Source organism: Amblyomma mixtum, chromosome 8, assembly GCF_055824585.1.
Source record: "Amblyomma mixtum isolate Tamu chromosome 8, ASM5582458v1, whole genome shotgun sequence".
Taxonomy (NCBI): Eukaryota; Metazoa; Arthropoda; class Arachnida; order Ixodida; family Ixodidae; genus Amblyomma; species Amblyomma mixtum.
Genome location: NC_143019.1, coordinates 86,285,110 through 86,309,377, shown reverse-complemented (window position 1 = coordinate 86,309,377; position 24,268 = coordinate 86,285,110). Strand labels below are relative to the sequence as shown.

The following is a 24,268-nucleotide window of genomic DNA, read 5'->3' as shown; positions in this document are numbered from 1 at the left end:
ACGGCATACCTTTTGATACCGTCATGTTAATCGGTCTGCACAGCCTCTGGCGGTCCCGGATGGCTGGGTATCATTTAGACCCCGATGCTCGCCCTGCAAGGCTCTACTTTCGTGAAAGTATGCATGCCTTTGTTGAAATGCACAAATTGAAGTGTACAGTTCCAGAATGGCTGCCAAGATTAGAGCCCTTGATCCATTTGAGAGAATTTTAAAACGACAACGTCATCCGACCTAAGGATGACAGCTTCCTTATTACTATCATTTCCACGTGAACTTTTGGCTGTGAGTTCGCTTAATTTTTCCGTGTACGATTTTGTACTGTGTAAGTATCCGGAAATAAAGAAAAAAAAAGCCTAATGGATAAGGCGTCTGACTTCGGATCAGAAGATTGCAGGTTCGAGTCCTGTCGCGGACGTGTTTGTTTTTATTTTTACAGAGCGGCCACGGGGCGTACGCTGATCGAAATGAACAGCACGCACTTTTCTCTACAGAGCGTAAGGATCGTTAAGGCGGCGAAGAGCTTTGAACGGGCCGCGTGGCACGAACGGGGCACGTTCGTTCCCTTGTTCTCCTTTCCAATGAAGACTACGAAATTGCGCAGCTTTTATACTTTGGGAAGCGACTGGAATCCTAATCCGTCCGCGTGGCCTAATGGTGAAGAAAATGCAGGTACCAGCAGCAGCCAAAAGCTTCTTTTTCAGATTACACACAGAAACACTGGCCGTGAAAGCATTTATGGAGAAAAAGGGAATGTTTCTTCCTTGGGGTTCAGATTGTCTGATATGTACGAGGGGGTACCCAAAAGAAACCGGACTTATTTTTGTTTGAACTGATTTGTTCACATTTTAAGCACAGACCTTCAATCTCCTTCAAAGTATTCCCCACTTGCAATGATACGCTTGTCGAATCTTTCATTCCATTTTCAAAACATTGTTTAAATTCATCTTTTGTGATGCTTGACAGTGCCACCGTCGTTTTCTTCTTCACCTCAGCAACATCAGCGAAACGCTTTCCATTCACCTATTTTTTCATTCTAGGAAACAAAGAAAGTAGCACGGGGCAAGGTCGGGAGAGTATGAGGGTTGAGGAATAGGGGTCATGCCATTTTTGGTCTAAAATTGTCGTAGAGACAGGGCTGTGTGAGCAGGGGCATTGCCATGATGGAAAAACCAGTCACCCGACCGCCACAAATCTGGCCGCTTCCACCGCACACTGTCGCCCAATCTTTTCAAAACATCCAAGTAGAAAGCCTGGCTAACTGTCTGACCCTGCGGAACAAATTCTCAATGGACGACTCCTCTCACGTCGAAAAAACAAATCAGCATTGTTTTGAGGTTTGGTTTCACCTGACGAGCATTCTTGAGGCGGGGTGAATTTGAAGTTTTTCATTGGCATGATTGTTGCTTTGATTCAGGATTCGATTCAGGAACACTTGAGTTGTCCCCATAGCATCGTTCTTGTACGTCTTTCTTAATATTTCAAGAGTTTCCATTCAACTTTTTCCGAGCATAAAATAAGAATTCCACCGGCGCACGCTGTACACGAAAATCAGTCATTGCAAAAACGACGTTCACACAAAACGGTCGTCACTCTAAAACTCTGCCTAAACTAGTCTGACCTCCTTCACCGACGGCACTCGGCTTACTGACTCTGGAATGTTCGTTCTATGCGCTCCTAGTGGCAAAACGCGGTACCACAGAAGCTTTGCCGACCAAAAAATTTAGTCCGGTTTCTTTTGGGTACCCCCTCGTAAGAAGCCAGAGACAATCGATCATGTATTCTTGCACTGCTGGGAAGGCGTCTACTTCTGGGACGTGTTGCAAAGAACGCTGAAGAAAGACTTGCCTCTAGACACGTATGGAATACGGTATCTCATACGGTACTCATAACCTTAAGCAAATAGTAAAGGATTTTACAAGGGTTACATCAAGGTCCCAGTCATTGTTGGACTTGGTTTTCTTATCCCCTAAAGTGGCAGACCACACTATATCTGTCGAGCCCGGTTTATCTGACCACAAGATGATCTGTTTGAATGTGCGGTTGAACACACAAGTCCGCAAAAAATCGCATGTTTTAATACTGGTCAAAGATTACAGCCGGGCAGACGATACGTCTATCTTAGACGTCTTAGAAGAAAACTTGAATCAGTTTGAAACTGCATCACACCATGAAAGTGTCGAGGAATTGTGGCAACGTTTTAAGGGCACACTAAAATATTGCATTGATAGGTTTGTTCCCACTCGCTCAAAGAAATCGAAGCAGCTCAATCCTTGGATCACTAGAGAGATCATTCAGTTAAAGCGCAAGGTAAAAGGCTACGAAAGCAAAAAAATAGAGCGACAGAACTTTCAAACATCAAAAAGAAGCTCAAAACAGGGTTATTAGATTCGAAAAAAACTTTCTTCAATACAACACTGACTAATTTTCTCACAAGCTCACCACAAAAGTTCTCGCGATATTTTACAGCGAAAAAGAACGCAATCACACAGGTAATGGATGGGGACGATGAGGTGACTGATAAAAACGATATTGCAAATCTGTTTAATGATTTCTTCCAGTCGGTCTTTAGTAGGAATGACAATGACATTGAGAGTGATCATACAACAATTTACACGTTGCCATACTCAATGCACGAGATTCCCATCAATAGGGAGGGCATCTGTCAGCAGCTGCTGTCTCTGGACCCGAAGAAATCGAGCGGTCCCGATGAAATACCCACGGAGTTCCTTAAACGGTATGCTGAGTGGTTATCATATTATTTGCAACTTTTATTTGAAAAGTCATTGCGGGATCATTCTTTACCTCGTGACTGGCGCAGCGCAATAGTAGTTCCGGTATTTAAAGGCGGTAATCGACTTCTTGTAAAAAACTACAGGCCAGTTTCACTCACTTCCGTATGTTGCAAGGTTTCTGAACACGTAATAGCTAAACACATCCTTCATTTTTTGGAAATAAATGACCTATTGTGTCCATTTCAGCATGGTTTTCGGACCGGCCTTTCGACAGTGACGCAGTTAATTGAAACAGTGAACGACTTTTGCAAGGCTACAGATGAACGTCAGCAGGTAGATGTGGTCTGTGTAGGCTTCTCGAAGGCTTTCGATAAAGTTCCGCATCATAAGCTTCTTTTTAAACTGCGCAGATTAGGAATCGCTGAAAATATAGTACTATGGATTCAGGCCTATCTAAGTAACCGCTGTCAAGTCGTCAAAATAGAAAGTGCAGTATCGAATAGGCGTGAAGTATTGTCGGGGGTGCCACAGGGCTCCGTTTTAGGTCCGCTTTTGTTTTTATTGTATATAAATGATATTTCTGCTATCGTCGAATCGCCTGTCAGAATGAAACTTTTTGCCGATGATTGCTTAATTTACTCTCCTGTGGCTTCCCCAGCAGATCAGATGAACATAAATAGGTGTCTCCAGTCGTTAAACTCGTGGTGCCTGAAATGGGGTATGGAAATAAACTACCAAAAATCTAATTACATGCAAGTAACAAGGAAGCAGAATGTTATGATGTTTCGATACAATATCGGTGAAAATTCCTTAGATCAAGTAAAGTGTCTCAAGTACTTGGGAGTGACATTAACAAATAATCTTGACTGGCGCACCCATATTGAAAATGTCTATTTAAAAGTCTACCAGAAGCTCTGTTTCCTGAGGAGGAAGTTGCCGAATGCGACTAGAGAAATTAAATTGATTGCGTACTAGACATTCGTGCGGCCAATCATAGAGTACGCAAGTGCAGTGTGGAGTCCTCATCAAAAGGGTTTAAAACGGAAACTGGAAAGATTGCAAAGGATGTCAGCGCGTTTTATATGCTCTAAATACCGCCGCACTGATTCAGTCACAGCAATGCTGAAAGAGTGTCAGTTAGAATCACTAGAAGTAAGAAGAACAAAGCAGAAATTGAAACTTTTTTTTCTGATAATGAATGATAAAGTCAAAGTTAATAAACATCACTATGTTACACCTCCCCTGAAGCGTTGCCCTCGGAAAAATCCGAGTAAGGTATTACAGCCTATTATTACACGTACTGATGTCTATCGCTACTCCTTTTTTCCCGATGCTGTAGAAATTTGGAATCAGCTACCAAGTGACGTTGTGAACCAAACAGATGTAGACAAATTTGTGATAGGTGTGAACGCGTTCCTGGAAGATTGCTGTGCAAATCTGTAATTCTGTGCATTTGAGCGTTTCTTTTTTTAGCGAAGAGAATTGCACTTGTGTCTGTATATGTTTCCCTCCCTGTAATGACCCTCATGCAGAGGGTTAACAGTATGAATAAATAAATAAATAAAATAAAAAATCTCCCTCTACAGAACGAAGAGGGAGTGCCTTATGATGCAATACTGCTGTTGGGCCTCCACGAATGGCTGGATACCACTGTGAACCGGATGCGAGGCCTGCACGAATTTACTTCCGCGAGAGTGTGCACTGGTTTGTCGAAATACAGAAAACGGCTGCTCACGTTCCTGAGTGTCTCTCGAGGGTAGAGCCCTTGCTGTCCTTAAAGGACTTTTAGCATGACGATGCCTGCAGCAGACGGTTGAGTGTGAGTACCACCTGAAAGGGGTACAATGTAAATTTCCTTTTGTGTTTGTGTACCGTGTCGGAGCCCGGCCATAAAGAAAAAAAAAAGTCCGCGTGGCCCAATGAATAAGGCGTCTGACTTCGGATCAGAAGATTGCAGGTTCGAGTCCTGTCGCGGACGTGTTTGTTTTTATTATTACACAGCGGTCACGGGGCGTACGCTGATCGAGATGAACAGCACGCACTTTTCTCTACAGAGCGTAAGGATCGTTAAGGCGGCGAAGAGCTTTGAACGGGCCGCGTGGCACGAACGGGGCACGTTCGTTCCCTTGTTCTCCTTTCCAATGAAGACTACGAAATTGCGCAGCTTTTATACTTTGGGAAGCGACTGGAATCTGAATCCGTCCACGTGGCCTAATGGATAAGGCCTCTGACTTCGGATCAGAAGATTGCAGGTTCGAGTCCTGTCGCGGACGTGTTTGTTTTTATTTTTACACAGCGGTCACGGGGCGTACGCTAACCGAGATGAACAGCACGCACTTTTCTCTACAGAGCGTAAGGATCGCTAAGGCGGCGAAGAGCTTTAAATGGGCCGCGTGACACGAACGGGGCACGTTCGTTCCCTTGTTCTCCTTTCCAATGAAGACTACGAAATTGCGCAGCTTTTATACTTTGGGAAGCGACTGGAATCTGAATCCGAATGATAAGGCGTCTGACTTTGGATCAGAAGATTGCAGGTTCGAGTCTTGTCGCGGACGTGTTTGTTTTTATTTTTACACAGCGGTCACGGGGCGTACGCTGATCGAGATGAACAGCACGCACTTTTCTCTACAGAGCGTAAGGATCGCTAAGGCGGCGAAGAGCTTTAAATGGGCCGCGTGACACGAACGGGGCACGTTCGTTCCCTTGTTCTCCTTTCCAATGAAGACTACGAAATGGCGCAGCTTTTATACTTTGGGAAGCGACTGGAATCCGAATCCATCCGCGTTCATGTACATAGAACATTACATCACTGTAATAAATACCATGCTGAAGAAAAAAAGTCCGCGTGGCCTCATTCTACTTCCGGCCACCGAGCGTTACGGACGCAGGATCATGAGCTCCCACGGAGTGGCGACAGTGGCCCTTGCCGGCCGCGGAAACAGGCTAGATGCAAAAGATGACAACGACTACCAGATTATTTTGCCGCAGCTGCCAACCGGGCGTGTTGTGTTAAACACGGTTTTCTTGCATGGTGAGGTGCGTGCGAGGCCCTTTCGGGTCGAAGATTTTCGTGAAGCCTTGGTCGAGACTGGTACGCTCCCCGACGTGGTGGCTTTGGGGGCGTATCAGGTGAACCACGTGTCGGCGGTGACTCTCAGTAGCGCGGAGGCAACGAAGCGCCTTCTCGCTTTTAAGGTGGTTCAGGTGAAAGACCGTCGGTGCCTCATTATCAACCCAGAAGACCAACAGGTGAGACTGCGACTGCATTGGATGTTGCATGGCGTGGCAGACGAAGACATAAGGACGGCCCTCTAGGCATTCGGAACAGTTACCGAATTCACTCGGGAGCGCTGGCGGGTTCAAGGTTTCCAACAGAAAGGGTCGACTACAAGAGCCGTGCTCATGAAGCTGAAAGCTGGCATGAAAGTGGACGACCTCCCGCACCAAATCCGAGTCGCGGAAGAGCTGGCTCTCGTTGTCGTGCCCGGAAGGCCAATGCAATGTCTGCGTTGTGGAGGTAAGGGCCACGTCCGCAGAGATTGCAAGGAACCGCGATGTACACAATGTAGACGGTACGGTCATGTTGCGGCGGACTGCGTGCGGACCTACGCAGCGGCGACAGGGTCGACGGCAAGGGACGAGTCGGTAGACCTGCTGATGGACGTAGACGAGGCTGAAGCTGCTGCGAAGGGTGCCGGAGGTGACGAAGGGCTGGCAGCGACGAAGCGTTCATCGATGTCCACGGGGGAAGAGAGCAAGGTGACCGACAGCGCGGAGACGCAGACTGCGGCAGCGGCATCGCATGAGACAGCTGAAAGAGCGTCAACTGAGGGTGGGAGCCCACAGCTTGACGAGTCGCTGAAACCAATGGACTGTGAGGCCGCGACGCGAAAGGACAACACTATCGTGGCCAGTGTCTCCGGCCCCGCAAAATGCTCCCATGCACAGACCGACAGTGAAGAAGACATGGCGGCCGCGACTAACGCAGAGGAGCCGCCTGCAAAAGCACCTCCAGTACGACGACCACCTTTCAAGCCACGGCCAAATGTCGCGACGGAAAGACGGCCGGCCGATAAGCCGGCACCGCAGCAGAGTGACCCTGGTCCACCCGATGACTCAGGGGCAAAAGACGGCGTCTAGCTTAGTGCTAGGCGTGAAAGGTAAGCACCATGCTTCCGGCCTCTTCTTTCGCTACCAAAATGTATCAGGAGTCGTGCCTTAATTTCGCCACGCTTAACGTAAGGGGCATGAGCGGGAAGCAAAAGCAGAGTCAAGTGCTCCGCTTTTTGACGGACAGAGACATAGATGTTCTAATCGTTCAAGAAACCAAAGTGGAAGGGGAGTTGGAGACTGGAGGCATGGTGCAACGATTCACGTCGAGGTACTATGAAATCGTGAGCCATGCGATTGGCAACTCTGCTGGGTGTGCTGTGTTTGTGAAAAAGTTGCCGGGACTCGAAATACAGGCTTATTTTTCTTGTCAATCGGGCCGCTACGTATTATGCGATTTTTTGAACTGCAACGTTGACTGGCGTGTGCTATGCATTTATGCGCCAAACGTAGTGGAAGACAGGGCAACGTTTTTTGAGAACCTGCAACAGTATCTTCTTTCCGACAAACAAATAGTTTTCATGGGTGACTTTAACTGTGTTTTGAGCGCTCGAGATAAGAGTAGCACCCGTGCCTTCAGAGACAGAAGTACTGAGGTTTTAAATCAAATGATAGACGAATACGCCTTGGAAGATGTTGCCGAATGCTTAGAGGGCGCACGCGATGTGCAGCACACGCACTTTCAACGTGTCAGTCATGCGCGCCTCGACCGCATCTATATGTCACTTGATTTATTGCCGAAATGTCACAAGTACAATGTTTTGCCTGTGTCCTACTCTGATCACTGTGTAGTCGAGTGCTCTGTAGGATCGAAGAAGCGAAATAACAGCTTTTCGTGGGACCTATGGAAACTAAACTCTAACCTGCTAAGTGACAAAACTTTCACTGATGCCGTGGTATAGAAGACTAATAAAATAGAGAGGGAGGGAAAAAACGAAGTCGGGTTGCAGTGGGAACTAGCGAAACAAGACATTAAAATGAAGGCTATAGAACGGTCCACCGTTCTAAGGCACGAAGAACGATTACAAGAAATGCAGCTGAAAGTTATGCTAGAAAATTAACAGCTCAAGAATGCAAACAACCGGGCATATTTATGGAAGACATCAAGAAAACAAAGCAAAAGCTGGAATTTATCGAAGAAAAACGGTATCAGGGAGCGCTAGTTCGGGCGCGAGCGGCAGATTTGGGCGCGGGAGAAACGCCCACTAAGCGGGCGCTTGGAATGGAAAAGGCGCACGCTCGACGAAACCAGATTCACGAGGTAGAATGGGCAGGCACTTCAGTCTCCGATAACGATAGCATACAGCTGGCCTTCTTTTAGCACTTTCAGACAATCTTCGCGGAACATGAAGTCGACTCGATTGCATTTAGAGACGAGTTTTTGAAAGATATGCCACGGGTGGATGACGAACAAAAAGAAATTTTAGAGCAGCAGATTACGCAGCAAGAAGTCGAACGCGCTATAGAAAACTTAAACCCTGGAAAGTCTCCAGGCCCGGATGGTTTAAGTGCTGTTTTTTATAAAGTGTATAAGAGTGAAATAACCCCTCTGCTGACGTCTTTATTTAACGAAGCCTACAGTCATAATGCTCTGCCTCCATCCTACGGTACGTCCCATACAGTACTCATTCCTAAAACAGATGACGCGCAGAAACTGATTACATCATATAGGCCCATCTCGCTGACGAACGTCGATTACAAAATTTTTATGAAGGCGCTAGCTGCCAGACTTCAGATGGTAATTAAAGAAATTGTTGGCCCTCATCAAACGTGTGGCATCAAGGGGCGGTCTATTGCTTATAACATTCACAAAGCCAGAAGTATGTTGGAGTGCTGTGACGCCCTTGGCGCTCGTGTTGCAGTTCTCCAACTAGATTTAAAAAAAGCTTTTGACTGTGTTGCGCATGACATATTGTTTTCTATCCTTCATCATCTTAATTTAGGCACTATTATCACTGAGGGTGTGGCCTTGGCGTACAGAAATTGCACTACTATGTTAATTGTTAATAAATCGTTGGGGGCCCCCATTAACGTTCAGCGTTCTGTTCGCCAGGGTTGCCCCCTCAGTCCTCTTTTATTTTGTATTTATATAGAAACTTTGTGTAAGCACATTATAAGAAATAATGCTGTTCAAGGATTTTGGCTACAGACGGCTGAAGTCAAGATCCTAGCATATGCAGATGATGCTGCTGTTTTTGGCGTGAGTCACGATAGCATTCGTAACGCGGTCGACGGGGTAAAGCGATTCAGCACTGTGACTGGGAGCCTGGTTAACTGGGGAAAGTGTGTGGGGTTCTGGCATGGACAGTGGTCAGTGACCCCGGAAAATTTTGCTAACGTGACCTGGCACACGACCCCTGTGAAATACTTGGGTGTCCCGCTGGAAAATTACCGTGACAGCGAACCGTATTGGACACGGCAGGTGCAAGAAACACGAGAAAAGGCTGGAAAGTGGAAAGCGTCCTATCTATCTATATTTGCGAGAGCCACAGTGTGCAATCTGTTTTTCATCAGCAAACTGTGGTATGTGTTGCAAGTGATGCATTGTTCGCGAATTAATGTACAAAAGTTACATCGTATTTTTGCTGTTTTTGTGTGGGCCTCGAAATGGGAGAGGTGTACGCGAACCAGTTTGTTCAGAAGAGTAAGGCATGGAGGACTCGGGATTGGACATTTATTTGCGAAGCAATTGGTCAATAGATTCTTGTTTTTGCGCGATGTGAATGATCTTTTTCTGCGCACAGTGTGCCAAGTAAGGCTCGGTAGGGCTTTGCCAGACTTTGTGATTTCAAGTGAGTGTGTGACGGGTGGCATTTTTGGGTTTTTTAAGGAGATAGTTGCCAGCGTCCGATTTTTGAATCCTAGATTCTCAAAACAGTATTTGGGTGATGTGAGCCGGAAAGATTTGTACAAGGATTTGTGTGACATCCTCTTTCCGGTGCCCTTGTACAGGGCCATGTACTGTGGAGGGCCGGGCTACAACGTATTGAAAAGGGTAAATAAAATGAAGGTGCCACCGGGAGTCAAGAGTTTCTTCTTTAAGTTACACTCAGGAACTTTACCTGTGAAAACTTTTCTTGAGGCAAAACAGTTATTTCTTCCTTGGGGGTCGCATTGTCTCATATGCAAACAGCCGGAGACAACTGATCACGTCTTTTTGCACTGTTGGGAAGGGGTCTATTTTTGGGACGTGCTGCACAGGACTTTAAAGAAACAGCTTCCAATCCACTCATACGGAATAAGGTTTTTGCCAACCAAAAACGAGGATGGGGTTCCCTTAGACTTAGTCATGCTGGTGGGCCTCCACAGTATATGGCGCTCCCGCATGGCAGGGTATCATTGTGACCCTGACGCACGGCCAGCCCGTATGTATTTTAGAGAAAGTATGCACAAGTTTCTGGAAGAACAAAAGCTAATAGGGGAGGTTCCTGAGTGGTTACCAAGGCTGGAACCCCTCGTAACTTTAAGAGAATTTTAACCTAAGTCAGGCCCACTCTTTGGGATCCTGGCTAACTCTGTATAGTGTATGTACATTTTATTATGTTCTGTTTTCTAATGTCGAAGCCCGGCAATAAAGAAAAAAAAAAGTCCGCGTGGCCTAATGGATAAGGCGTCTGACTTCGGATCAGAAGACTGCAGGTTCAAGTCCTGTCGCGGACGTGTTTGTTTTTATTTTTACACAGCGGTCACGGGGCGTACGCTGATCGAGATGAACAGCACGCACTTTTCTGTACAGAGCGTAAAGATCGCTAAGGCGGCGAAGAGCTTTAAACGGGCCGCGTGACACGAACGGGGCACGTTCGTTCCCTTGTTCTCCTTTCCAATGAAGACTACGAAATTGCGCAGCTTTTATACTTTGGGAAGCGACTGGAATCCGAATCCGTCTGCGTGGCCTAATGGTGAAGAAAATGCAGGTACCAGCGGCAGCCAAAAGCTTCTGTTTCAAATTACACACAGAAACTCTGGCCGTGAAAACATTTATAGAGAAAAAGGGAATGTTTCTCCCTTGGGGTTCATATTGTCTGATATGCAAGAAGCCAGAGACAATCGATCATGTATTCTTGCACTGCGGGGAAGGCGTCTACTTCTGGGACGTCTTGCAAAGAACGCTGAAGAAAGACTTGCCTCTAGACACGTATGGAATACGGTGTCTCCCTCTACAGAACGAAGAGGAAGTGCCTTATGATGCAATACTGCTGTTGGGCCTCCACGCTATTTGGCGTTCACGAATGGCTGGATACCACTGCGAACCGGATGCGAGGCCTGCACGAATTTACTTCCGCGAGAGTGTGCACTGGTTTGTCGAAATACAGAAAACGGCTGCTCACGTTCCTGAGTGGCTCTCGAGGGTAGAGCCCTTGGTGTCCTTAAAGGACTTTTAGCATGACGATGCCTGCAGCAGACGGTTGAGTGTGTGTACCACCTGAAAGGAATACAATGTAAATTTCCTTTTGTGTTTGTGTAGCGTGTCGGAGCCCGGCAATAAAGAACAGAAAATGAGCGCGTGGCCTAATGATTCGGCTTCCGGCCACCGAGCGTGACGGACGTGCGATCTAAGAGGATTCTGGTGTTGGCTAGTTGGCGATGACGGGCTCCGTTGGAGCGGCTACAGCGGCCATGTCTGGCCGCGGAAACAGGATTTTTGCCTCGGAAGATGAATATCAGGTGATTCTGCCTACCCTTCCTACAGGAAATGTTGTGTTAAACACAGTCTTTTTGCACGCTGACGTGCGGGCCCGCCCCTATCGGGTCGAAGATTTCAGGGATGAGCTGGCTCAGCTGATGCTGCTCCCCGAGGTTATCGCCTTGGGGGCGTATCGCATGAGCCATGTGTGGGCTATTACCTTCACCAGTGCTGATGCGGTGAAGAAAATTCTTGCTGCCCGGGAATTAAAAGTGAAGGACCGCCGCTGTCTAGTTATTGACCCGGCAAACCAAGACGTCCGCGTCAAGCTACACTGGCTTCTGCACAACGTGCCCGACGAAGACGTGAGGGTGGCCTTCGCCCCGTACGGCAAGGTGAGCGAAGTCACCAAGGAACGGTGGCGCGTCCAGGGTGTCGCCAGCAAGGGGTCGACGACGCGCTTGGTTTCATTGAAAATGAATCCTGGCTTGAAACTGGAAGACCTCCCTCACGAAGTCAGGGTTGGCGGTGAGCTGGCTCTCGTGGTTGTACCGGGCAGAGCTCCGCTCTGTCTGCGCTGCCACGGTACTGGGCACATTCGCCGTGAGTGCAAAGTTCCAAGGTGTGGCGCCTGTCGCCGTTACGGACATGAGGATAGCAGCTGTGTACGCACGTACGCGAGCGCTGCCGTCCCAGTCAACAATGACATCTCGTCCGAGCTTGTCATGGACGAGGCTGACGCGGAAGACGCTGCAGCAGAGGCAGGCGACGGAGCGGAGAAGGAAAAATCCCCGGCTGTGTCGACTCCTGGAACATCCGCAACCGCGGAGACGCTCAGCAGTAAGCTGCAGCAACAGGAAGCGCCGCCTGCAGATGTTAAGACGTCAAAGAGCGAAGTCCTCTCGGGGAGTGGGGCGTCAGTTCCCGTCGTTCCCCAGCATGCTGAAAGCATGGAAGTGACGGATGCGTCAACCAGCAACCAGGGAGGAAAGCGACCGCACGAGCACAGTGCGAACAGAGAGCCTAAGGCGAGCGAGGGCGACGAGCCACCGCCGAAGACTGTTGGTGTGAGGCGAGCGACGCTGAAACCGCGGCCGAATATACCGGCCGATCAACGAGCGGCGGCTAAGCCGCCGCCTTAGTTGAGTGAGTGCGTTGTGTTTGGCTTCTGTGGACGCGAGATGGCCTTTTTTGGTGACGGACTGCATGGGCTGGGTCTCCAGTCCGTACGCATGAGGCAGAGGTGCAAGAGACGTTGGAATACCGGCACTGTACCCATCGAGCACCATGGACTAGGCAAGTCGCCCTCCGCCGTCGCTTTGTGTCCTCAGGTACGCACCATACGGCTCCTGTACTTAAACTAGATGGCTTCGACACCTGTTGGAGCGTTGCGCATTGCAACAATTAATGTCAGGGGACTGGCTTCTAAAAAACGTCAGTACCAACTAAGCCGGTTGTTCCTCGATAATGACCTCGACATAATAGCCGTCCAGGAGACCAAAGTCGAAGGACAGGAAAAGACGGACCGTATGGTGCAGCCTTTTACGACACGTTACAATATTTGTGTGTGCCATTCGTCTGGCACATCGGGGGGTTGTGCTGTCTTTATTAGGAATTCCATGGGGATTGTCGAACAGAATTTAACTGTGTGTCAAACTGGCCGTTTGCTTGTAGTTGATTTTCTTTATTGGAATTTACTGTGGAGGATCATATGTGTGTATGCCCCTAACAAAGAGAACGAGCGCGAGGAATTTTTTGAGCGTCTTGAACAGTACGTATGCTGTGAGCGGTTAATTGTGCTGTTGGGTGACTTTAACTGCGTATGTAAAGCAGAGGACAGAACTACAAAGAGACTTGTCCGCGACAAAAGTGCGGAATTGTTGAATTCGCTTGTACACGAAAATGGTTTAGATGATGTTGCTGAAGTTCTGTCGGTAGCATCGCATTTTACTCACTTTCAGGGTGAAAGTCACGCGAGATTGGACAGAGCGTATGTGTCCCTTGATCTTGTTCCTTTGTGCAACAGCTACGAGGTGAAAAACATGTCTTTTACCGACCACAGCTTAGTTGCGTTTACCCTGGGAAAAAAAGAAAAGAAATATCGTTTCTCGTGGGATCTTTGGAAGTTTAATGCACAGTTACTCGAGGATGAAGTTTTTGGTAGTAAAGTTAATGAATGTATTAAAGCATTGCTATCAGCAGAGCCTGGGAACTGGGTAATTAGATGGGAAGATTTCAAACAGCAAGTGAAAATGAACGCGATTGAAAGAGCAAGCGTTATTTGCCATGATAAACGTGTTAAAGAAAAAGAACTATATTGCCAACTTGACTTGCTCGTAAGCCTGGAAAGTTCCCAGCCGGGAAGATATAAGAAAGAGATAAGAGAAACAAAAAGTAAACTTGAGATTATCGAAAAAAACAAGTATGCAGCTGCCGTGATAAGGGCGCGTGCTGAACGTCTCTGGCTTGACCAAGTGCCTACTAAACGCTCGCTTAGTGACGAAAAGAAGTATGCGACTCAAAATGAAATAAAACAAATTAGGTACAGAAACGAGGTAACGAATGATAGCAAGATGATTCAGTTAGCTTTTGTTGAACAGTATAGGGAATTGTTTGGGCGCCGTCAGCTTGAAGAAGAGGGCTTTACAGAAACGTTCTTGTCTCGTATGCCAAAGCTTGGAGATGAAATAAAACAAGGGCTGGAGGTACCATTCAGCGTAAGCGAAGTGGGAAGAGCGATCGAAGAACTGAGTACCGGAAAATCTCCTGGTCCTGACGGCCTAGGCAGTGATTTTTATAAGAGTTTCAAAGCCGAACTCACTTATGCTCTGCACTGCGTCTTCACCGAAATGTATGAAACAAAGAAAATGCCGCCGTCATTTAAAACAGCACACGTGGTTTTAGTGCCCAAGAGTGAAGACCAGGATAAACTGCTGTCCGTTGGGGCTTATCGGCCGATAAGCCTGACCAACGTCGACTATAAAGTGTTTATGAAGATTCTTGCCAATAGACTGCAAAAGGTTATAAAGGACCTTGTAGGGCCGCACCAAACGTGCGGTATTAAAGGTCGCACCATTGGAACGAATGTGCACATTGCTAGAACTGTTCTTGAATGTTGCGATGCGTTCGTGGGACGAGTTGCCATGATGCAGCTTGACTTGGCGAAGGCCTTCGATCGCGTGTCACACGAAATTCTTTTCGCCGTTCTAGAATATGCCAACGTCGGCTCTGTAATATTACAAGGTGTACAGATGGCGTACGAAAACTGTGTTACGCGTATTATAGAGAACAAACAGCTTACTGAACCTGTGCCTGTCTGTTCCTCGGTCAGGCAGGGCTGCCCGCTCTCGCCTCTGCTCTTTGCGATCTATCTTGAGCCTTTTCTGTTATCGCTGTTACACAATGATGGGATCTGTGGTTTCACTCTTCAGTCGGTGCAAGTAAAAGTGCTTGCTTACGCTGATGATATTGCTGTTTTTTGCGCGGACCAAGAAAGCGTTAAAGAAGTTGTCAAAGTTGCGCGGGCCTATTGCAAAAAGACCGGGTGCGAAGTTAACTGGGATAAGTGCATTAGATTTTGGCACGGTCATTGGGAGAGCACACCCGCAGTGTTTGCTAACATGCAATGGACGACCTCCCCTGCGAAGTATTTGGGGGTACCCTTAGAGCACTATAAGAACAGTACAGAGTTGTGGGGTGAGGTAACGCAGAGTGCAAGGAAAAAAGCGGATGGATGGAAAGGACGTGACCTTTCTGTTTTCGCGCGTGCAAGTGTGTGCAATGTATTTTTGATAGCCATAATTTGGTATTTTTTGCAGTTTTTGCTCATCACCAGAGCAAACGTGCAGAAGCTGCATAGAGTGTTTGCTGTTTTTATTTGGAGCTCGAATTGGGAGCGAACTAGTCGAGCTAATTTGTTCCTACCGGTCAAAAGAGGTGGCCTTGGACTTTCCAACTTGTTTCTGAAACAAGTTGTCTCAAGATTTTTGTTTCTACGGGATCAAACCGATCCTTTGTTGCGCACAATGTTGCAGGTGCGCTTAGGAAATGTGTTACCGGAATTTGTTGTGTCCAGTTTCCCAGCCACGAATCGTGCTGTAACTGGGTTTTTACGTGAAGTTGTGGCTGCCTTTCACATTTTGAGCTCTCATTTTTCGACTGAATATCTGGCTGCTGTACCCAGGAAAAAATTGTACAAGGATTTGTTAGATATCTTTATACCTGTACCCTTATACCGATCCTTTTACTGCGGAGGCCCAGGCAAAGATGTGCTAAATCGAGTTAAGAAGATGCCGGTAAGACCGAACGTCAAATCCTTTTTCTTTAGATTACACTCGGGTACCCTTCCGGTGAAAACATGGCTAAACGATAAAGGCATTTTCGTACCATGGAACGTCGACTGCACACTGTGCAAAAAACCCGAGACCATCGAACATGTCTTTATCGACTGCTGGGACCCGGTTTTCCACTGGGATATCTTGCAAAGAACGTTAAAAAAAGAGCTACCTGTTACTCCATATGGCATCCGGTTCCTGCCTATAGAAAGTGGCGAAGTGCCATACGATATGTTTATGCTACTGGGCCTCCACAGCATCGGGAAAACTAGGATGGCGGCTAGGCACGCAGACGCAAATGTGAAACCAGTCAGGGAAAACTTTATAGAAAGTGTAGTTTCTCTGAGAGATGTTCTCCGCAGTCAACCTCAGCCACCGGAGTGGGTGGCAGTTATGGACAAATTGATCGAAATGAAAATGTTTTAATCCGTCGCCTTAGCCAAAGTCTGGCTAGCGACTTTTTATGCCTGCGCATGTATTGTTTTCCGGCAATAAAGAAAAAAAAAAACGCGTGGCCTAATGGATAAGGCGTCTGACTTTGGATCAGAAGATTGCAGGTTCGAGTCCTGTCGCGGACCTGTTTGTTTTTATTTTTACACAGCGGTCACGAGGCGTACGCTAACCGAGATGAAGAGCACGCACTTTTCTCTACACAGCGTAAGGATCGCTAATGCGGCGAAGAGCTTTGAACGGGCCGCGTGACACGAACGGGGCACGTTCGTTCGCTTGTTCTCCTTTCCAATGAAGACTACGAAATTGCGCAGCTTTTATACTTTGGGAAGCGACTGGAATCCGAATCCGTCCGCGTGGCCTAATGGATAAGGCGTCTGACTTCGGATCAGAAGATTGCAGGTTCGAGTCCTGTCGCGGACGTGTTTGTTTTTATTTTTACACAGCGGTCACGGGGCGTACGCTAACCGAGATGAACAGCACGCACTTTTCTCTACAGAGCGTAAGGATCGTTAAGGCGGCGAAGAGCTTTGAACGGGCCGCGTGACACGAACGGGGCACGTTCGTTCCCTTGTTCTCCTTTCCAATGAAGACTACGAAATTGCGCAGCTTTTATACTCTGGGAAGCGAATATAGGGCGAATCCGTCCGCGTGGCCTAATGGATAAGGCGATTCTACTGCCGGCCACTGGCGTGTACGGACGCAGGATCATGAGCTCCCACGGAGAGGCGACGGCGGCCATCGCTGGCCGCGGAAACAGGTTCAGCGCGAAGACAACGAGTATGAGATCTTTTTGCCTACCCTGTCCACCTGACGTGTTGTTCTAAACACAGTTTTTTTGCACGGAGATGTGCGTGTGAGACCTTACAGGGTCGAAGACTTCAGGGACGCCCTCGCCAACACTTGTGCGCTCCCCGACGTCGTGGCGTTGGGAGCGTACGAGGTAAACCACGTGTGGACGGTAACGTTCAGCAGCCCAGAAGCCGCGAAGAAATTAGCCGCCTTGAAGGAGCTTGAGGTAAAGGGACGCCGGTGCATCGTTTTCGACCCGGAGGATCAGCAGGTAAAGCTGCGCCTGCATTGGATGCTGCACGGCGTCGCTGACGACGACATCCGGACTGCTTTCGCGGCGTTCGGAAACGTGACCGAGGTGACGCGGGAGCGTTGGCGCGTTCAAGGAATGAAAGAGAAGGGATCCACCACGAGAACAGTGCTGCTCAAGTTGAAGCCAGGTATGAAGGTGGACGACCTGCCCCACCAGGTTCGAGTCGCCGGCGAGTTGGCTCTCGTGGTGGTGCCCGGGCGGCCGATGCAGTGCCTGCGTTGCCACGGCGCGGGCCACGTTCGTCGCGACTGCAAGGTTCCCAGGTGCTCCAAGTACAGGCGCTACGGACATGCGGACGAGGACTGCGTCCGTACCTGCGCGTCTGCGACCGGGCTCGGAGGGAAAGGAGACAGCGGAAAGCTGATGGATGTCGTGGAGGCTGAGGACGCAGCGAGGGGTACCGACGAGCTGGGCAACCTCCCTGTGTCGCTGGACACGTCGGCGACTTCAAGCGGAGACAACCCCCTTGCCAGTGGACCAGGAATCCAGCCACCAACGGGAGACTCGCCTCCGTCAAAGGAGGCGGCTTCGGGGGATGCAAAAAGCCTACCAGTGCCCATGGACTTTGTAGCGAAGGAGCCTACCGAGGGTGATCGGCAGAACACCGGTGGCCGTGCGACCACTGTGGCTACGCCTGGGAAGCGTCCCCATGGAGACACCAGCCCCGACGGCGACAAGGAGACGGCGCCCAGCGTAGAGGAACCACCAGCAAAGACGCCTCAAGCAAGGCGGGCCAATTTTCTGCCGCTCCCTAACTTTGCGAGCGAGAAGCGCGCCGGCGACAAGGCGCCTTCCGAGCTGGGCCAGGTGCGCGCTCAGGATGACGCCGGCGGCGACGGCGGCGGTGACGTCTAGCCATGTGCTGGACGCGAGAGGTAAGCACCACGCTTTCGGTCTCTTCTTCTTATGTAGAAATGGCTCCTGCATCTCCGCTGAAAGTCGCCTCCTTGAATGTTAGAGGTCTGGCAGGAAAGAGAAAGCAAGGCCAGCTCTTTCGGCTTTTAACGGAGCACGGCAGAGATGCACTGGCTGTGCAGGAGACGAAAGTAGACGGCGAAGAAGAGACCGGGAGCATGGTGCAACGTGTCACGTCCTCGTTTTTTGCTGTAGTTAGCCACGCTGTAGGCACATCGGCTGGCAGTGTTCTTTTTCTAAAGAAGTTGCCGGGGCTAGAAGTGCAAGCTCATTACTCTTGTGTGTCGGGCCGGTGTGTCTTCCTTGACTTTCGATTGAATAACGTCGAGTGGCGGATTATTTGTCTGTACGCGCCTAATGAAGCAGAATAAAGGGCGCAGTTTTTTTATAGCATCCAAGAGCGCCTTCGTAGTGACAGACAGCTGATCGTCCTGGGCGATTTTAATTGTGTTCTTAGTGCGCGAGATAAGACAAGCCCTCGACCGTTTAGAGACGCCATCACACAAGTGTTATCGCGGATGGTTGAGAAATGGAACATGGAAGATGCGGCAGAGTGTCTTGAGGGAACGCGTGCAGTAAAGCTCACACACTTTCAGGGTTCTAGCCATGCACGGCTGGACCGCATTTATGCATCCGTTGATGTCTTACCTGAATGTCATAGCTACAAAGTTGTGCCAGTATCTTTTTCAGACCATTGTTTAGTTAAATGTTGTTTTGGGATGGTAAAGAGAGGGAATTCTTTTTCGTGGGAAATGTGGAAATTCAATAATAAACTTCCCCGCAGGGAGGCGTCTGCAGCATGCAGACGTTGGTGAGTGGCGACACCACGGGGTTAACCCGAGCATCCGCAGGGACATCCCCGCCGGGGGATGATGGTGAACAATGCGTCACCACGGACCCGAGCATCCGCCGTGCGTGGCATCGCCGTGTCCGGGGAAAAGGGGATCCTGGTGGTTGAGCCGATGCCGAGCGTTTGGACCCTCAAGGCCCCTCGGCGGAGGCAACACACCACTTTGGCCCCAGCTTCCTGAAGCGGCACCTCCGGCCTGACCCGACCGGGGGAAATCGGCAGTCGCCTTTTCCTGTTCTTCTCTCCATCTTTCACATTCCTATCTTCTTTCTTACAACTTTCCTGTATCCTCCTCCCTTCTTAGTTTTTTCCTCTTTTTCCTGGCGGCGAGGGTTAACCGTGTGTGACCAACTACCCTGAGTTGAGTCATATTAGGTTATAGTTAAGGTGTACAGCTGGCGTGGGCAGGACTTGCTTTGAAGTTCCTGTCGCGTCCCCTTGTTGGACTCCATGGTGGCTGGCTGGCACCATGACCGAAAAACATCAAATTTTTTGGCTCCCCCCCTTTCCAAACCAGATCGCCCTCTCAAAAGAGGGCGGACCGATGTGACAGCTGAATACAACCAGAAATCTAAAGTGACTTTCACCAAATTCCATGTGCTCCACAGCGAAGCGACAGACAAAACTGCCCGAACGATATCTCCATTCTTGGTAGCGAAAAGCCTGACCGATGCCTTGGGCACAGGTTACAAGCTAAAAAAAATGCCTAGTGGCGACCTCCTTCTGGAGCTTAAAGACAACGGCCAACTCTCCAAGCTCTCCACCATATTGTCAGTCGGGCAAACCCCAGTCTCAATAACTCCACACCGTTACTTGAACAGTGTCCGTGGTGTCATTTTCGAAGCAGACTTTGTCTGCCTCACTGAGGAAGAAATCCTTGAAGGTCTCAGGGACCAGAACGTTACAAACGTGCATCGTATTAAAATAAGGAAACACGACAAGGAAATCCCGACGAAACATATTGTTCTGACATTCAACTCTAGCACACTTCCAGACTCTATCGAAGCAGGCTACTTGAAAATAAATGTACGTCATTACATACCGAATCCACGAAGGTGCTTCAACTGTCAAAGGTACGGACATGGGTCACAGAGCTGCCTTGGCCACAAAACGTGCGCTAAATGCGCCTCAAAAGACCATGTTTCTGAGAACTGTGAAGGAGCAGCAGTTCGCTGCGCAAACTGTGAAGGCAATCATCCCGCATATTCTAGATCTTGTGCTTCTTGGAAGGCTGAGAAAGAAATAATCACAATGAAAACAACACAAAATATAACTTTCAAGGAAGCAAGACAATTCTACCACGCAAAGAACGCCTTCACGTTCTCAACAAAAACTAACTTTGCTGACATGGCGCGCAGGGGCGGTGCACCACGCAGCACTCCGGCACCTGCCCAGGCCACCTTCACGGAGCCTGTGGCAGTGCCATCAACGCCCCAGGCAGAGACAGCCAAGGCTGCTCTGCCAACTACAAGCCAGGGAGTGCCGGCCCACGGGCCAGCATCCCGCAGGACTTCCCCCCGCCGGGGGAGGCCCGACACCAACACATCCGCGGCTTCGCGGTCCTCCAGCACCTCTAGTGAGGTGATGGATACAACTCCCACTCCACGCGCTTTGCAGCGGCGGACCGGCTCTCTCGAGCGACGAAAAGATAGAACCCCGGTAACGGGCCCAGAACAGTAAATTTCTTCCGTTCCATTCCCACCCCCCCAAAAAAAACAAACATGACATTTGTGGTTCAATGGAACTGTAGAAGAATGTTGAGGAACTACAGTGATATAACACATATTCTAGGGTCAGTGATGCCTCTAGCTCTATGTCTCCAGGAGACCAATCTTGGTCCACAACATTCAAATAGCTTAAAACATTACACAACTTTTAGGCGTGATCGTGAACATGCAAATAGACTCTCGGCAGGCGTCGCAATCATCATCCAAAGAGGCGTCCCGGCTCAAGAAATCAAACTGAAAACAAAACTTGAGGCGGTTGCGGTTAGCGTCATCAGCTACAAAACCATAACAATATGTTCTGTATATCTTCCCCCCCACATCACATTAACATGCCAAGATCTAGAAGGCCTGATCGATGAACTGCCGGAGCCATTTCTGGTAGTTGGCGATTTTAGCGCTCACTCTCCGTTTTGGGGAAGCGAACGCTGTCACTCTAGAGGCCAAACAATCGAAGATTTTATACTTTCGAATAATGTCTGTCTTTTAAATACGGGAAAAGCCACATATTGCTGTCCAAGCTCAGCAAAAATGAGCTCTCTCGATTTAGCTTTCGCATCACCATTACTTTTTAACGATTTTAAATGGGATGATTTAAATGACCCCATGGGCAGCGATCACTTACCTACCTTCATCAGGCTCTCATCGTCCACTCCAATCATCCCCACAAGGCCACGGCGCTGGAAAATTCAGCTCGCCGACTGGTCACTTTTTACAAAAAGTGCCACTCTGGAAAAGGAATTTTGTGACCACCTCAGCAGAGATGAAATTAACGAGAAGTTTACTGAATGCATAATATCGGCGGCAACACTCGCTATACCACAAACAACAGGACTTGCACAAAAGAAACATAAAGTGTGGTGGACACAAGAATTCACATTAGCAAAAAAACAACAAAACAAAGCCTGGAGCGCTCTGCGTCGATATCCCACTGCAGAGAAGTTACCTTTAAGACGGCAAAAGCCAGAGCGCGGTATGTGCGAAGAAATGCAGAAAAAACCTCTTGGAAGAAATATGTCTCCTCAATAAACAGCTCAACAACATCAAAGAAAATCTGGGAAAAAGTTCGTAAATTTACTGGTGATCATACCCCTTTCACACTTCCTCTCTTGACAGCACCCGGGACACAAACATCTTTAGAAGAACAGGCCAACATATTGGGCGAGCATTTTGCTGAGATCTCAAGCTCATCCAATTACACAAACACATTTCAGAAACACAAAGCAATAGCTGAAAAACAAAAAATCCCATCCGGAGCAGGTATACATGAGGATTACAACCAGCCTCTCACACTGCAAGAATTAAATAAAGTATTATCTTCTGGAAAAAAGACAGCACCAGGACCAGACAACGTGCATTACGCTATGCTTGCACATCTCTCCGAGGCTGCTGTAGAGGCACTGTTAAAATTCTTTAATGAAATCTGGATAACTGGAAATATACCTGACGAGCGGGAAAAAGCAGTCATAATACCTTTTCTCAAACCCGGAAAACCACCACCAAGTCCTAGCAGTTACAGACCAATAGCCCTCACCAGCTGCATTGCTAAATCTTTCGAAAGTGTAAGAAACATTAGACTGACCTTCGTACTTGAATCTCGGCAACTATTAGATACACACTAATGTGGGTTTAAGAAAACATGCTCGACCACAGATCATCTTGTCCGCCTAGAAAACACCATCCGGGAGGCGTTCATCCACAAGCAGCACTGTATTGGGGTGTTCTTCGACTTGGAGAAGGCCTACGATACTACGTGGAAGTTCGGCATCCTCCGTGACCTAGCAGAGCTAGGTATCCGCGGCAGGATGTTGAACTGCTTGAACGACTTCCTTGTTAACCGCACATTCCGAGTCCGCCTAGGAGCAACTCTCTCCATGACTTTCACCCAAGAGAACGGTGTACCCCAGGGGTGCATTCTAAGCACGACACTCTTCATAGTAAAAATGAATTCCTTAGCTAAAGTAATACCCAAGTCCATAATGTATTCAGTTTATGTAGATGACCTACAAATAGCATGCACGTCTTCCAGTATATTAACCTGTGAGAGACAAATACAAGTCACACTAAATAAACTAGGTTCTTGGGCAGACAGAAATGGATTTAAATTTTCTCCTCAAAAAACAGTAGCTGTTCTTTTCTCATTGCGACGAGGCCTACAGGTCGATCCCAATCTATACCTGAATCACACTGCGCTACCAATTAAACAAAAACACAAATTTTTAGGCCGAACTTTCGACAAGAAACTCACATTTCTACCGCACATTAACAACCTTAAAAAGAAAGCTTCTCAAGCCCTCAATATCTTAAAAGTGCTCTCACGGAAGCGGTGGGGGTCCGATAGAGCAAGCCTTTTACAAATATATCGCTCTCTGGTGCGCTCCAAGCTGGACTACGGGTGCATAGTATATGGTTCGGCAAGAGCATCCTACTTAAAAAGATTAGACCCCATTCATAATCTTGGTCTGCGCCTATCATCTGGAGCATACAGAACATCACCAGTAGCCAGCCTATACGTTGAAACTAATGAGCCCGCTCTTGAGGACCGAAGAATCGCACTAACATGCACATACGTCTTAAAAATCCGTTCTCTTCCGAAACATCTCTGCCATCCAGTTGTCACCAAGTGCCCATCTAAAAGATTATTCATAAACAAACCACATTCTATCAGACCATTACTATTGGGTTTTGAAGACAAATGTGAAGAGCTAACAGCACTAGACTGCTTACCGAATATTGCACAAAGGAATGAATATTTGCCACCACGGTACAGCCTTCCTTCAGTATGTGACTTCACAATGACACATTTACATAAAAAGCAAACGCCAAATGAGTACATATTACAGGAATTCTTTGCACTACAAGAAAAATATGACACCTACATTGAATTTTATACTGATGGCTCAAAAACAGAATGTCACGTTGGAAGTGCAGTAATCCAAGGAAAGAATAAGCAGATCATGTGAATACCAGACTGCGCATCGGTTTTTACTGCTGAGTGTTATGCCATCTTTGTAGCTGTAGATAAAATAGTAAGAGAGTATATGAAAAATAGCATCATTTACACCGATTCCCTGAATATGCTTAAAGCACTGCACTCCAGAAATGCAGCTGAACCTATAATAGGAAACATCATACATAATATAGCTAAAATCACAAAACAAAATCATAACATTAAATTCTGCTGGGTTCCTAGCCAAGTTGGAATTGTAGGTAATGAGAAAGCAGATGTAAGCGCTGCACAAGCCCGGAATGGCCAAATAAAGCAAGTGAACATACCGCACACGGATTGTTTAAAGTTTATATACAGTAAACTCAAAAATAAGTGGTAGGCTGCATGGCAAGAGCACGTAAACAACAAACTAAATTCCGTGAAGCCAATTCTAGGGGAATGGCAATCATGTAGGCATCAAGAACGTTTTACCGA

At 48.0% G+C, this 24,268-nt stretch overlaps 1 protein-coding gene and 4 non-coding genes across 5 annotated transcripts; all 5 read left to right on the top strand.

Annotated features, from left to right (window-relative positions):
* The first annotated feature begins 4,637 nt into the window (after nt 1–4,637).
* Nucleotides 4,638–4,710, top strand: TRNAR-UCG (transfer RNA arginine (anticodon UCG)). Its single transcript has one exon. It is a non-coding gene; the product is annotated as a tRNA-Arg (tRNA).
* A 222-nt stretch (nt 4,711–4,932) lies between these two features.
* On the top strand, nt 4,933–5,005 carry TRNAR-UCG (transfer RNA arginine (anticodon UCG)). The gene has a single exon. It is a non-coding gene; the product is annotated as a tRNA-Arg (tRNA).
* A 5,424-nt stretch (nt 5,006–10,429) lies between these two features.
* Nucleotides 10,430–10,502, top strand: TRNAR-UCG (transfer RNA arginine (anticodon UCG)). Its single transcript has one exon. It is a non-coding gene; the product is annotated as a tRNA-Arg (tRNA).
* A 924-nt stretch (nt 10,503–11,426) lies between these two features.
* LOC149333313 (uncharacterized) lies at nt 11,427–12,608 on the top strand. Its single transcript, XM_089557703.1, has one exon. It carries the CDS (start codon nt 11,427–11,429, stop codon nt 12,606–12,608), a length of 1,182 nt encoding a protein of 393 aa, XP_089413829.1.
* Nucleotides 12,609–16,600: 3,992 nt separating this feature from the next.
* Nucleotides 16,601–16,673, top strand: TRNAR-UCG (transfer RNA arginine (anticodon UCG)). The gene has a single exon. It is a non-coding gene; the product is annotated as a tRNA-Arg (tRNA).
* Nucleotides 16,674–24,268: the final 7,595 nt, after the last annotated feature.